This window comes from Chiloscyllium plagiosum, chromosome 34, assembly GCF_004010195.1.
Source record: "Chiloscyllium plagiosum isolate BGI_BamShark_2017 chromosome 34, ASM401019v2, whole genome shotgun sequence".
Taxonomy (NCBI): domain Eukaryota; kingdom Metazoa; phylum Chordata; class Chondrichthyes; order Orectolobiformes; family Hemiscylliidae; genus Chiloscyllium; species Chiloscyllium plagiosum.
Window position 1 is genome coordinate 26,870,662 of NC_057743.1, and position 16,412 is coordinate 26,887,073.

Here is a 16,412-nt window from a genome sequence, read left to right on the forward strand (position 1 = left end):
GTCTTACGAGGAAAGGCTGAGGGCCTTGATGTTCTCGTTGGAGAGAAGAAGGTTGAGAGGTGACTTAATAGAGACATACAAGATAATCAGAGGGTTAGATAGGGTGGACAGGGAGAGCCTTTTTCCAAGTATGGGGACGGCAAACATGAGGGGACACAAACATGAGGGGAAATAGGTATAAGACAGATGTCAAAGGTAGTTTCTTTACTCAGAGAGTAGTAAGGGTATGGAACACTTTGCCTGCAACAGTAGTAGATTCGCCAATTCTAAGTGCATTTAATTCGTCATTGGACAAGCATATGAACGGACATGGAATAGTGTAGGTGGAATGGGTTTCAGATTAGTATGACAGGGTGACGCAACATTGAGGGCTAAAGGGCCTGTACAAAAAAAAAAGCCCCCTCTCTTGCTGGGCCTTTTTGCATACTGCCTTAAAAAGCTATCCTGGATGCAATTTAAGAATAATGCTCCCTCTGAACCATTCACATTCTGACTACCCAACTAATGTTGGGGAAGTTGGAATTCCTACTGTCACTACCCTTTTACTTTTCCACTTCTCCAAAATTTGCCTACATATCTGATGTTCTATTTCTGACATAATACATTACCAGGAATGTGATTGCTCCTCTTTGGTTTTTAATTTCTATCCAGTTGGCTTCATTTGAAGTGGCTTCTAAAATATCTTCCCTCCTGACTGCTGTAATTGATTTCCTGACTAACATTGCAACAATCCCTCACTTTTACCTCCTTCTGTGCCTCACCTGAAGAGCCTGTGTCCTGGAATATTGAGCTGCCATTCCTGTCACCACATCTCTCTCTCTCTCTCCCTGTTCTTCGTCCCCAAACCATTTCTCAGTGATAGCAATTACATCATACTCCATTGTGCCCTCAACTTATCCACTTTGTTTATTCATTTAGAATGAGATGAGAAATTTCTTTATTTGAAGTGTTGTGAATCTTTGTAATTCTCTACTCATGGGGTCTTTGGATGCTCAGTTGTTGAGTATATTCCAGGTTATTACATAGATACCAAGAGCATCAAAGAATATGGAAAGTTAAAGTAGAAAATCAGTTGTGACATTATCAAATAGCCCACCAGGTTTGAGTGGCCATATGGTTGAATTTCTTCTGTTCTTACGAACTTTGGTTTCATTACAATGATATACAGGGAATGGGGAATAGGTATATGTTAGGGTGTTGGGAGTTTAGGAGGAATAGAAATAGAAGTCCAAAGAAACAAAAGCTGTGAGAGATAAAAAGTTTTCCTGATGTCATTCATGACAATGTTGAGATGTGCATCTGTATTTTAACAATGTAGTTATAAATAGAAATGCAAAGCCTGAAGGTCTGTACATTTTATATTTCCTTATGTTGGTGAGCTGAGATTACATTTAAATTAATTTTAACATGTGAATTCTAATTGTCCCTCACAGGCTCCATTACAATACAGTCATTACTGTTCAACTCAAAAAGAGAGGATCAGTAAGACTCCTCACTTTAGTAGGACATTTGGAATTAACTTCAGTATTAGTCATGGGATTCTGTGGTGTTGGAAAAAGTATAGTTACAATAATGCATCTTTCTCTACCAGGGAGGGAAGACTTTGAGGGTACATGATCTTCCATTTGAATGACTAATATTATGCCCCTTCTTATTCAATCAGCCATGTACAGGCTTAAAATCTCTTCCACAATATCAGCAATAAGTTGAATGCTGTCAGTATGTTGTAAACACAGATGATGCTAGCAATATGCATTTGGTCAAACAGTGCCTGTGGCCGGGGGGAAAGAAGCAAAGTTAATGTTTCAGGACGGTGACCTTCCATCAGAACTGGAGTAATTTAGCGATAGAATATAGAACATTTCAGCACAGTACAGCCCCTTCAGCCCTCGATGTAGCACCGACCTCTGGAACCAATCTGAAGCCTATCTATGCTACACTATTCCATTTTCATCCATGTGTTTATTCAATGACCATTTAAGGGCGAGTCTACTGCTGTTACAGGTAGTGTGTTCTGTCCCTACTACTCTCTGAGTAAAGAAACTACTTCTGTCCTATATCTGTCATCCCTCAATTTAAAGCTATGTCCCCTTGTGCTAGCCATGACCATCCGAGATGTAACATGTTTTAGAACAAGAGCACAAGACAGGACAAGTAGGGAGAAATAATAGCACAGAGGGGTAGTCTGTGATAGGGTAGAAGGTGGGAGTGATGAAATAATGAATAGGATGATGAAATAAAACAAAGAGATTGGATTGGGACAAGAATGAAAACGTGGCTCTGCAGTAAGTGGATGTAGCACAATAATTGCCACAGCTAACATTTGAAAAATATGAAAACTATTTTTGTAATCTGAAATTGTTGAACACATTGTTGAATTTGGAAGGCTGTAATGTGCCTAATCAAAAAGTTTTTCCAACTTATATTGGACTTCAATGGAACAGTTAGAGGGCAAAGGCCTCAGAATTGGAATAGGGCAGAGAATCAAACAGATAGAAGAAGAAAATACTGCAGTTACTGGAAATCTGAAATAAACACAGAGAATGCTGGAGAAACACAGCAGGTCTGGCAACACCTGTGGAGGAGAGAAACAGTTAACGTTTTGAGTCCATTGCATTTTTAGAACCCAGCTTTTCTTTTAATACCTCATCACTGAATTAACCAATTAGCTAGTGAAATAAACAACCTTCAATAAACACTACCAACCAGCTTTTATTTTTAAATAAACCTTCACCAAGTCAGTCAATTAAAACAATTAACCAACATTGCCCACCAGGGATAGTGCAGGGGTAGGGTAAGTGGGATGGGCGAAATCAAAATGGGGAGATAATTCACTCCAACCCCTCGATGCCCACCTCTCTTTATATGCCTCAGAGGTGTAGCCAGACACTATGTGCTCTGTCTCTAAGAGCACCCAGGCTTGAACGTTGCTGCAGAAGAGAAGCAGGTAATTAGGAACTATGACTCCCACCAGACCTGTTGCCTGGAGCTGTGGGAGAACCCAGCTCTTTTATTTTGAAAAATCTACCACCACATCAGCTATTTCACCAATTAACATAACAAGTTACAAGGACTACGCATCTGGGACGGTGCAACAATAACAGAAAAGGATGGGGAGGGTTAAAAACCCCAGCTGTTTCTTTTTCTAAAATCAGTCTCTATGGCATGTTATTGCTCACCTGTGGAGCAGGTGAGACTTGAACCGGTTTTCTGGCTCAATGGTAGGGACAGACCCCTGGGCCAAGAAAGCCTCTCAAGAACCCAGTTCTTTTTGTTTGTAAAACCACCACCAAATCACTCGTGTCTCAATTTAACTTAATGAATTGCATGCACTGTCACCAAAGGCAGTCAACAGGAACAAAAGGGAAGGAAAGGGTAGGGAAAGAGGGAGAAAATAAAATTAAAATGGAATTGGAGGGGGAAAGAACACAGCTCTTTTCTTTTATATTTCCAATCAATTTATTCAGAGATGTTATTGCTTCTAAACACAAAGTTCATTGAGCATGCTTGCTGTCTGTCAGAATCATAAACATCTATATCTTCCATTCAGCAGTCAGTTGCAGCAATGTGTACAATATTCAAGATGCACTGCAGAAATTCACCAAGGCACCTGAAGCAACATCTTCCAAATCCACAGCCGCTTCTTTCTAGAAAGACAAGGGCAGCAAATGCATGGCAAAACCATCAACTGCAAATTCCCTTCCAAATCACACACCATCCTGACTTGGAAGTATATTACCATTCCATCAGTCTCACTTCATCAAAATTCTGGAATTCTCTCCCCAATGGCATTGTGTGTTTACCTACAGCTTGTGGAATGCAGTGGTTCAAAAAGGCAGCTGACCACTACTTTCTCGAGGGCAACCAGGAATGGCCAGTGAATGTTGGCTCAATCAGTGACATCCACATCATGCTTTTAAAGAATCAACTGTAGACTAAAGGGACCAGCATTTCTGATACTGACAAGATGTACTTTTTTCTTTTCCTAAAAACTCTCTTTATTTGTATGAGGTATGTTTTGGAACTTGGTTTGGTACAGAAGAGATAAACACTGTATAAGGCTGTGATCCATTTCCATTTCCATTCCCATTGCATTACCTGCATACATGTGGATTATTCTTGTCTCAAAGTTAACTTAAAGTCAATGTGACATAAATGCATGTGCTGCCTGTGTACACTGTTGGGTGTTGTGAAACGAATTTCTTGTATATGAAGGGGTCAGAGCTGATTGATTTTGAAATGAAGAGGCAAAAGGTCAAGGGGAAGGCAAGACCAACCGAATAAAATTGAATGATCTTGATGCACATTAATCTTTTAAACACTTCGCACAATTAAATCCTTCGGGAATACTCTCTTTGTTTTCCTGTCTCTGATCAAATGCTTAAAATGAGAAACGTAATTGAACTGTCAGCTGGTGGCAGCTGAAACAATAACTGCAGACACATCTGTCCTTCAGCACAGCTGGGGGGGGGTCCATCCGTCTGGATTAACCATTCCTGATCAGTATCCATCCTACCAATAGGGGTTTCAGAAAATCATCAGCTGTGATGGTCGCTGCAGTCAAATAACACGGCAACAATCACTGTCTAAACTGCTGGCTGAAGAATCCTCATTGGAATGATGTGTCAGTGCATTGTCAGAAGTTGTTCCTCAGCAATAAAGTGAGAAAAACACATTCTGCTATTTCCAGTTTATTTCATGTAAGCTACATGAATCTCATACAATGATAATAGTTCAGAGAGATCATTGAGCGTGATTATTGACTGTGTGTAAGCAGCTGGTCAAGGAGGAGTCTTTTTTTTGGGAGAAACAAAATAGCATATATATGCTGTAAGTTTCCAGTGTTGGCAGCAGAAAGTTCTAATTCATTGTCAGCACCAAAGTGTTGGTTTACCCTTTCTATAGATAAGCTAATATAATGCAAGCTGATGCACTGGTGTCAATCTCAGCTCTGTTTGGAACCTTTCGAATATTTTAGTTGAAGATTCAAGACAAATTAAAACATTCCAGAGCATCATCAGTCTGGTTAGCCAGCTGCCATTGCATCCACAATTATATATAATTTTTCTATCCTAGACCTCCCTCTCCCCCACCAGACTTTAGGAAGTGGTAAACTGGCTTCTCCAATTAAATAGATTAACCAGCACTTCGATAGCACCTTTCAAGATTTCAAATGGCCTATCATGCTGTACAGCCAATTAAATACTTTGGAGGGTAGTCACTGTTACAATGTGGAAAACACAGCACACAATTTGGGCATAGCAAGTTCCCACAAACATTATTTGAGGGATGAATATTGGTATGTGATACAGATTTAGTAACCAGTCCTTCAAAAGATGCATAAATAAAAACTGAGATCACCATGGGCTGGCACAATGGCCCAGTGGTTAGCACTGCTGTCTCACAGTTCCAGGAACCCAGGTTTAATTCCAGCCTCGAGCGACTGTGTGAAATTAACATATTCTCCCGGCTTCCTCTGGTGCTTCCATTTCCTCCCACACTCCAAAGATGTGCAGGTTAGATGGATTGGTCATTGCTAAATTGCTGTAGTGTCTAAGTTAGATAGATTAGCCATGGGAAATGCAGGCTTATAGGGAGGTAGAGGGGTGAGTCTGGGCGGGATGCTGTTTGGAGAGTTAGTGTGGACTTGTTGGGCTGAATGGCCTATTTCCACACGGTAGGGATTCTGGGATGTTCAAGAACAATGATATTCTGACAATTTAGCTATAAAGGGAGGTTACAGTTTGTTTTATTTATAGAAAAACACAAGGATGAGGTGAGACATGATCAATGGCTCCAAAATAATACCTTAGGTAATCTAAACATGATAAATTATTTAACTGTGAGCACAGAATTAAAGGGCAGAGTAAACCAGTCAGAAAATTAGAGTGGTAGGAATGTTACTGCTTCACAACTTGGGGTAGAATTTTCCCAGCTTCTCAGCATACGGTTAATAGAAAATTGATGTTAACCCTGGAGAGACGAGTGGGTGGGGTGTGAAGGGTTGTGAAATAGCTTTTCCAACAGGGCTCCTGCTGAGGATGAAGTGCAAGATCGGAAGATTCCCTGGGCAAAACTTAGCTCTGAAACAACAAACTCCTTAAAAAATAATGTGCCAATGAAATTCTTGTTAGACTTAGAGTTAGAGTTGGACCAATACCAGATTGCTAACTGGAATGAAGGTTAAAGGACACCAGGCACACACAATCAAATTCTCCAGGGAGCATTATCCCAGTCCTGCTGTGACCATGGAAATGTCATCTGCAAAAGGCAGCGAGTCAGGAATGAATAATGTAGGTTGTGATGATGAGGCCTGTTTGTATTTCAGAACTGTTTAAAGACGCAGCTCTCAAATATTTCTTGCATGTTTTGCAGTTGTAACACGTTTCTGCTTGCAGTATTTTATCTGCTGAGTAGAGATTAATCGATGGAATACTGCATGGGTAGACTGCACGGGCAGGTTTAGTTGTGCCATTTTTTTCTTCTTTATATACACAAGGTGACAGGGCTAATTTAATCCGGGTAAATGTAATCTTTTTGGGTGAAGGAACCACAGAATGCTCCCTAAAATTGTGAAGGTGGTGACAGGGAAGCCTATGGTAGACTAGTTGTACATGAGATTGAGTGCCTCGTTGAATGGTCACAGCAACACATCTCTCCCCTTCCCCTTCTTCCACTCGGTCTATTTTGTCACTGTTCTTTGAGTGTTTTTTCTCTCTCTGCTTATGTGTCTCTGGATGTCTCTCCCTCCGATCTTTTTTCTCAGAATGATGACTGTTTTCATTTCTCTGCTTCTCCATCCCTCTGTTTCACTGATTGTCTTGTTGTGTCTCAGTTTCTTGCTCCGTTTCTCTTTGCCCTGCCAATTGCTCCATCTTGTCTCCCTCCCTGAGTCTCCCTCAACTCTCCTTTACTGTCTTCAATCTTTTCCTCTCTGACTTGGTTGTCCTCTGTTTTTCTCTTTCCCTCTGTCTTACTCTATTTTCTATTTCTGTTTCTCTCTCTCAGGACCCATTTTTAACTACATCCAAACCCATTCTTCTGTGTCTGTTCGTCTGAATACATATCTGTGCACAAGCATGTTTGTCAATTTCTTTCCCGATATCACTCTTCTTTCATTTATGTCATTTTCTGTCTTTTTTTCTAAATTTTCATCTCTCACTTTCTACTTTGGTCTGCTTCTGACCTATCTTAAACTTGACTGCCCTATCACTCAAATTACATCGATCATTTGGCACTATGTGTTGGGATAAAGTGTGCTCTGCAATTACAATCAAACTGCAGCAATTTTTAAAATATTTTGACTAAGAAGAGGAGAAATATTTATTTTTGAAACCAAATGTTGCACAGCACATCCTACCACTGACACTGCGATGACCACCTATTGCTACACCTCACAGTTGGAACATATGCAGTCAGTGTGAACGTATTGGATTTCTCACTGAACATAATAATAATAACCAACTTTAGAGAGCTGAAGAGTTATATTGAGCCACAGTAATTTCACTCTGTAACAAGCTGGGTTTCCATCTAGATTTGATGCAAGCATTCAGCTTGGAGGAGGCAGACTGCCAGTCATTTAATAGCTGAAACTTGTTGAGCTGCTCTCCTTTTTCAAAGACCAAAAGCATCACAGCAAAACACAGGTTGCCCTGGGCTGGTTCACCAAACGCTGAGGACATTTGGCCCTCATATGTACGACTGAGTCACCTGGAAAAATAATTTCTTCCTAATTATACAAAAAGTAATATGGATAAATGTTCATAATTTAACTGCCTGTTATTTCAGTAGGTGAATGCATCCTATGAAATATTGAACTACACAAAGTGAAGATATCCACGGTTCGATCCTGTAATTTGGCTGAGTTAGTTGACCTTTATGTTACAGGAATATCATAAGCAACCCTGAGCCAGGGAAAGGGGACGGATAATTGGGCACGAGTTCCAGCTCCTGACCACTCCGTGCTGACCCTGCTAAACATCACACAGTTGATGGCCAAAATTCAACTGTCATACTCTCTAGGGTGGAACGGCCAAGTGGTGTGAAACCATTTAGCTGGCACGTCAGTGAAGCACGATGGAGAAGTGGAGACTTGATACAGATAGAGGAGAAAAACAAAGCACACTTAATGTAGAAATCTTTAGAGGAACTGACTGACTAGGTAGCTTCTTAAACTACCAGTGTCTGGTCTGTATATTAACTCCCCTACATGCCTTAGTTCCATAGCCCTCAACACCCTTTCCCAATAAAAATCGCCAATCTTGATTGAACAATTTCTGTACAAACTAGCCTCAAAAATGTGTGCGGGTCTTCCAGACTTCCACTTCTCTTTGTGTGAGAAGGTACTTTTTGACATCATACCTGAATGCCTTGCTTTAATTTTAAGGTATGCCGTAGTTTTCTGGACTGCTCCAACAGAGGAAATAGTTTCTGTATCTGTTCTGTCAAATCCTTTGATCATCTTAAACACCTAAATTAGATTATTCCTTAATCTTTTTTACTGAAAACAAATACAAGCCTAATCTCCACAACATGTCCTTGTAATTTGACTAATTTAAGCTGTATCACTCTGGCAAATTTGTGTTATGACATCTGCATGGTCAATATATTTTTAATGAAGTATGAGTGTTTGATGCATTCTGTCACAACCTCCATGGGAAGAATGCATTTGAAATCGACCCCACTATTTCATGAATCATCACTAATGTGAAATATGACCAGCCTAATCACTATGTTGGTTAATGCCTAATTGAAACAAAAATCGAAGGAGAAAGAAATTCCCACCAGTGTTCATCAATGAACAAGAAAACAAAAAAAAAGTCCTCTAACATGTGGCAAAATGGATTAATGATAAATTTGCAAATTTAAACTGTATCCATATTTAAATATAAACATGTACATGTTCTTTCACAAATAGGATGGACAAGAAAGACAAGTTAAATAATTTTGCAGGGATATCATAAGTGGAAAATATAGGCAAAAAGGGTCAAATTCTGAGTATCAAGAGTTCAAATCAAAAGTGGGAGGCATTCTCACACTTCTTTTGGTTTTTGGCAATTACATCGCATTGTTCCCGGCTGTGGTGATGCCAGTCATTTGGGTCTTGCTTGAGCTTAAATATTTTCTTTGCGAAGTCTATGTGTTGATTTTTTTTCTACTCTCAGAGGGCTAGAGAGAGATCTGGCTAACTTTCAGTCCTTTGAAAGTCTGAATCCAACCATTCTCTTCTTTCACTTCTCTAAGAAAACTGCAACTTAAAACTAATCCAAAATCAGTTGCTAGGCAGTTTACCTTTAACACAAAGGCACTTAGTACTACCTTTAACACAAAGGCACCTAGTACTAGTTTGTCTCTCAAAATATTTCCATTTTTCAAATCTCTTTCAGTTCCAGCTTTAGCAAATGCTACATCCTGTTGTTATGTAATCATAACTGATTATAATCCATGAATGAACACTGCACCATTTGCCATTGGAGTTACAAAACAAACTTGGCTGTTTGTCACACTGTGTAATAAGGCAGTTTAATAAATAGTCTCGAGAGTAAAAGGGTGCAGTGACTACATCATAGGAGAATTTAGCATTCAGTATGAAAGTGAGACACTTAGGACAGAAACAACTGTGCTAAACGTAAATAACAGTAATGACAGTGAAATGATTCCAGAGTTAGCTAAGTGGATTGGGAAAGGAGTTTAGTGGAAAAAACAGTTGGGGAACAATGGCAGACATTTAAGAAAATAGTTAATGGCTCACACTAAAGATATAACCTAGTTAGAAAGAATGATTGAGGAAGGGAATAAACAAACCACAATTAACAAGCAAGTTAAGGACAGTATTGAATTGAAAAGAAAATGAAGATGCTTTAAAAACGAACAAGAGATGACTAAAAAAGGGAGAAAATAAACTTTAAGAGTAAACTAGAAAATAATATCAAAACAGACAGCAAAAGCTCGTTTAAGTACATAAAGTGGAAGCAAGAGCCAAAGTGAACCTTGGACTCCTAGAGAACCAGGCAGGGGAAATAATAATGGGAACCAGAAAATGGCAGGGGAGTTGAATAAATACTTTGCATCAGTCCCCATGGTTGAAGATACTGATAGCATTCCAAAAATATTAAGTAATCAAAGGGCAAAAATGGAGAAAGGGAATAAAATGTCTAAAATCACTAGAGCAAAAGTACTCGTGAAACAAGTGAGGCTAAAGACCAATATGTCCTCCAAATGTGATGGGATGCATACGAGGACATAAAAAGAAGTAACCATGCAGCTAATCTTCCAAGAATCTGATTCTGACAAATTCTCAGAGAATTGGAAAACTGTCAATGTAACTCTTATTCAAAAAGTGAAGGAGACAAAAAGAAAGGTAACTGTAGGTCAGTTTGCTTAACATATGTTCTTGGGAAAATATAGAGTCAGCATGGTTTCAGAAAGGGGAGATCATGCCTGACACATTTATCTGAATTCTTTGAGGAGGTGAGAGGCAAAACAGATGAAGGGGGACCAGTTGATGTAACATATTTGGATTTCCAAAAGGCATTTTAGAAGGTACAGTATGTAAGGCTACTTAATAAGATCAGAGCCTATGATGCGGGAGTTAATATTTTAGTATGGATCAAGGATTGGCTAACTAATGGAAGGTAGGGAGTCCAGATAAAAGGGCATTTTCAGGCTGGTAACTGGTAACTAGTGGCAGTGCTTCAGTGGTCAATCTGGGGCTGCAATTATTTTCAATATATTAATGACTTGATTGGGGGAAGTGAATGCAGTCTAGCCATTTTGTGGTTGACACAAAAATAGGTGGGAAGGCAAGTGGTGAGAATGACATGAAGAATATGCAAAGAGATACAGACAGGTTAAGCGAGAAAGCAAAAATATGGCAGATGGAATATAATGCAGGAAAATGTGAGGTAATGCACTTTGAGCTGGAAGAACAGAGGAGCTTGAATATTATTTAAAAGAAAGATTGCAGGAAACTGTAGCATAGAGAGATTTGGGGGTCTTTGTGCATGAATCACAAAATGCTAGAATAGACATACAGCAGGTGATAGAGAAGGCAAATAAAATGTTTCCCTTTATTTCAAACTGAATGGTATTAAAATAGAGACAATTTGATAAAACTACTGAAGGCAGTAGTTAGACTACATTGGAATACTATAAGCGGTTTTTCTTCCCTTATCTAAGGAAAGATATACTGGCTTTGGAGACAGTCCAGAGAAGATTCACTACATTGATCTTGGGTAAATGCTTCAGAGGCTGTTTCTCTTGTGAGAGAGTCTACCATGAGAAAGTATAATCTCGGTATAAGGGGTTACCAATTTAATACGTGGATGGGGAGGAATTTCTTTGCTCACAGTGAGTCAATCTGTGGAATTCCTTACCTTCAAGGACAGTAGAGGCTGAGCTGTCATGTATATTCAAGGCTAAGGTAGACATAATTTAATCAGTAACAGAATCAAAAGTTATCGTGAGTGAAGATTATCAGATCAAACATGGTCTCATTGAATGTTGGAGCAGACTCAAATGGACTTAGTTTCCTACTTCTGCTTCTCCATCTTACTGCCTTTCTCTGTAACACTGCAGTCCAATCTTTCATTTTCCCATTTATATTTCAAATAAAATGTATGTAGTCCATTCAAGTCCAACTAGAGTTTATGCAACTTGTGTTGGTTTCTGTCTAGAAGGGTTTTCATTTCTGTTTTCTCTGCTTCAAATGAGAATGATTTGCTGCTAAGGTATAAATGAGGGAGATTTGTTGCACTGGGGTCTATGTACAGACTATCTAAATTATATAGTAAGGAGTGAATTGTTCAGTGAGATTGGTCTATTGGGGACTGTGACTGAACAAGTAACACTGCTTAAAGTGCTATTCTATACTTATGGAGTAATGCCTGTGGAATAACAAGTTTTTATAATGCACCTATTGCCTACGTGAAGGTTATAAAATATAGTTTATAATGATTGAACGAGGAGGGGAGATTGTTGGCGAGTAAATCGCCTTCTCACACTGGGAACCTGAGATCTAAAAATGGGTTTGTGGACATGAATCTGCAGCAGAAAACTGTTCATAATTCAGTACGAATTGGCAATCTCACACAGAGATGGCTGCTGTGGGAAATGTTGCACACTGGAGCAATGGAGAATGCTGTTCTCAGGCTCGTATTAAGGAATATAATTAACACAGGGAGGAAAAGGTTTACCTGCATATAACTATGTTGTACTTTTCACAATGTTCCAATATGTTTTATAGCTAATGAACTAAATTTGAAATGTAGTCACTGTTGTAATATCAGGAAATGTGACAGCCAAAATAATGTACAGTATTGTCTCACAGCCAGCAATCTGATTTTGATTTGCTAATCTGTTTCATTTATATGGGTTGAGGGACAAACATTGGCTGCACACTGGGGAGAACTCCACTACTTTTCTTCCATGTAGTGCTGTAGAATATTTTATGTCCAACTGAGTGGTCAAACAGAGCTTCAGTAATATTTTGTCCAAAAGATGGCCAGTCTGTCAATAAAGTTTTCCTTCCTATTGAGGGATGCTGCCTTAGATTATGTGCTCACGTCTTTGGTTTGGGGCTTGAAACTTAATCTCGTGGCTCGGAGTTGAAGTGGGGTGAAAGCAGTGAGAGGAGGTTTGGATCATGGGAGAGCAGTACGCCACAGCAGTGCTGAGAAGGTGAGAGGAGCACTCTGCTTCTCCTGATCCCACATCAATTGTGAAATTGAAGATGTTTTTAACTTTTTGGTCAGCCATATCTTTGGGAGCAACTCCTTGGCACAACCACACCAAAACTCCACACTGATTACCATTGTGAGGATTATTTTCTACCTCTGGGTGCCTGAATTGGAATTGGATTTTCTTTGCAACAATGAATGGACCCACCATATTCCAATAACAAAATAAATAGCAGCTGTTTACGTATTAGCAAAGTATTAGGTCTAACTGGTTTATGCTTATATTTACACTTCACACAAGCCTCCTCCCACTCATCTTAATCTCATCCTATCCACTTGCTGTTCTTTTCTCCCACATTTACTGAGCCAGCGTCCACTTAAATGCTTCATAAATATATAAAATATCTTTGTGATTTGTTGAAATATGGACAAAAACTCTTAATTCCAGAGGTGAGGAGAGAGCAACTGCCTTTGACGTCAAGATAGTATTTGTCTGAGTGTGGGATGGGGAAGCCTTCACAAAATTGAAGTTATTGGGAAGCACAAGTAAAATTTGCAACTGTAGCTCTGAGTAGAGCCACAGCATAAAACCACCCACATGCAGCACAAAAGGGTAATATAATTCAGAAAGGTTTCAGAAGCCAGTGTGGAAAGATGGAATGCAAAATTGCGTTGTTGTGGTGAGAATGTTCCTGAATCTGGGACAGAGGCACATTTTACAGCAGGAAGATAAAGTTTACTCTCTACATTAGCAAATACAATTGGCAATTTTTTACACCAAGCAAAACAAATAGTTTCATAAATTATACCAAGTTGGTGCTGTTGCTAATGAACCTCAATTGTAATTGCAACCTATTGCTTATAGTGGATGTGGATGCAATATAAATTGAACAATTACAGTGTGTTGTAGAAATTAATACAGGGTCCATTGGTGCGTTGTATTATGATGGCTGATGGGGAAACTAAGCATCTGGTACAAACCCACTTTTCCTGCACCATGATAGATTTCCAATCAGCAGTATCCCTCTATCCTATGAAACAAGAGTTAATGCATTAGCTTATGGCAGAACAGGTCAGTAATATCATTCATCAGACTTCTTGTAATTTGTAAGGATGCAGGGAAAAAGCAGGGACATAAGAAACTAACAGGCTGACCAAAAAGCCAGCACAGTACTATGGGCTGAATATATCATATTATGTTATTATGAATTCTGGGAATGGTGCATAATGATTAATGCCATGATTATGGCATAGGAGGGGACAGGTCTTGTAAATGGGATTGGAGAGGGACAGATTAAAAAAAAAACTTCTCCTAATTCTCTATTCAAAAGAATGACGAGGCCAAATGTCTCTTTTTAATTAGAGATTTTGTTGTTGGTATCCTCTGTGGAAGAATGGTATAAATGACCATTTTTAAAAAATACTGTGTTATTTCTTCAACCCAACCCTTGTGGAACTGTGATTTTATATCGACCATTATGGAATTACTGTTTGGATATGAAGCATGCGATTAGAAACCTTGATTTTTTTTGTTTTGGAAAGGAATGATTAATGAATGATCACAATTCTTTTATACCTTTTTCGTCTTTGAGAAGGTTTCTGTTGGAGGGAGATCTTGTGCACAAAGCAGATTGGTATGTGAATTCTACTTTGCATCTAAAGTGATTTTTTTACTTCTGTTTGTGTCTTTCAGGAAATTGCAGCTTATTTAATAACATTCGAGAAACACGAGGAATGGTTAACAACATCCCCTAAAACTAGGTAAGTGTGAATTGCATTCTCTCTCTCTTTATCTGCACAATGATATTGATTAATATACAGAATTGCTTGTAAATTCAGTGCTTAATTGAGAATGTGGTGATTCCTCATTTCAAGGTTCATACACCTCAGTGGTCTGACCACAACCCAGTGTACTAATGGGATAAAATATTTATTGAGCAATGCAGTTGCGGTTCTGCACCATGGTAGAATTCACGTGTTGGTGAACTTTGGCCTGCTGCTGCAACTCAAGATGAGCTAGAACAGCCTGCATTGTTCCTCATGCAGGAACACTCCTATTTAATGGAAATCTAAAGTATTTTCCTATGTCTTACTAAACTGTGTTGTCAGTCAGCAGTCACAGCACCTATTAATATCAACATCTCTCCTTCAGTACGTTTTTATCCCTAAAAATTCAAATGTGCTAATCATTGCAACCTGAGCATGGCTCACAAAGGAGTCTGATTATTTTGCAGCATGGTGCTAATTTCTTTTCTCACCTCTCCTAATAAAGCTGCATTCTTATTCTGGCTTCACTTTTCAATCACTGACCCGACTGGCATGTGAAAGCTGTGAAAGAGAGAACTGGATTGGGGAGAGCAATTTGACCATATGCAACACCATATCCCAAACCTATTCTTGTAATTAAACCAATGCTAAGGCATGCACCCACCAATGAGGAGAAGTCAGTGCAATTGAAAGTAGGAACTGTTTCCTGTCTCATCATCCCTTTTCCAATGTTCAGAATTATTGAAGCCATTTGTGAGCCTCCACAGATTACCATCCAATTTATAATGTGTTGTGCACATTCACTTTAATTGTGCTGAGTGGCTTTGATCAGTTGACACTAAGCACAAGAAATGTTTGTTCTTGAATGTTGTGTGACAGATGAGGAAAGTGTGCTGTGAAACCTGAGAGTATATTTCACCAGTTGAAAGAGCAAGAAGTAAGCGATTTTGCAATTGAAGGTTACTCTAAGTCTTCTGTAAACTGATGTCTAAGAATGGCTTTGGAAATAAAACCAGACTGATTCCAGGTTAGGGCACAAGACAGACTCTAAACAAGTCTGCTTTAGGCCTCATAACTAAAATGCATTGTCTGACCTGAGGTATCACCTATTTTATATTGTTAAAACCTTAAGTTATTTCTGGGCAGTAACTTGAAAGAAATTCTGGGATTTATATAATAATCAAACAACCTGCATCTCCATTCTAACCTAACAGCCAACTAGGTATGTTCAATACATTCGCAAAAGTTATATGACCCTTTGATCTTTTACTTATAATTTCTGTGTCCAATATATCCTCCCTCACTAGCACCTAAAGGAGGAGTGGAGCTCCGAAAGCTTGTGTTTTCAAATAAACCATATGACTCTGAGTATGATCCGGTGTCATGTGATTTTTGATGATCTCTAAGAAGGTTCATAGGGAACATTATGACAAGAGATTCAGTGTGAAATCTTGGTAGTAAATGTCTTCTTCCCCTCTTCCCATACCTGCCCCATCAGCTACCTCTAATAGACTGCCAATATTAGAGTCTATGAGACTGTAATAAGTCCAGAATCTAATAAGTCTACAGAATGTGGTCACTGTTATGCAGTATACAGTCCTCTGAATCCCCAGTGTCCCCTTCTGTTTTTAGGTTAATTTAGTGATCAGGAATGGTAGTCATGAATGACTACGAAGGGGTGAACAAATTTCCTTTTTAGCCTTTTAGGTTGGTTGCAACAAAGGCTTAAGTTATAGAACATAGAACATAGAAGAATACAGCGCAGTACAGGCCCTTTGGCCCTCGATGTTGCGCCGATCCAAGCCCACCTAACCTATACTAACCCACTATCCTCCATATACCTATCCAATGCCCGCTTAAATGCCCATAAAGAGGGAGAGTCCACCACTGCTACTGGCAGGGCATTCCATGAACTTACGACTCGCTGAGTGAAGAACCTACCCCTAACTTCAGTCCTATATCAACCCC

General features: G+C 39.2%; 1 protein-coding gene across 1 annotated transcript in view; it reads left to right on the forward strand.

Annotated features, from left to right (window-relative positions):
* Positions 1-16,412, forward strand: part of camta1a (calmodulin binding transcription activator 1a) — a 1,208,107-nt gene that overhangs the window by 515,402 nt on the left and 676,293 nt on the right. The window contains exon 3 of the mRNA XM_043675998.1: positions 14,371-14,438. Coding sequence (XP_043531933.1) covers positions 14,371-14,438 — 68 coding nt within the window. The remainder of the gene's footprint in view (positions 1-14,370; positions 14,439-16,412) is intronic.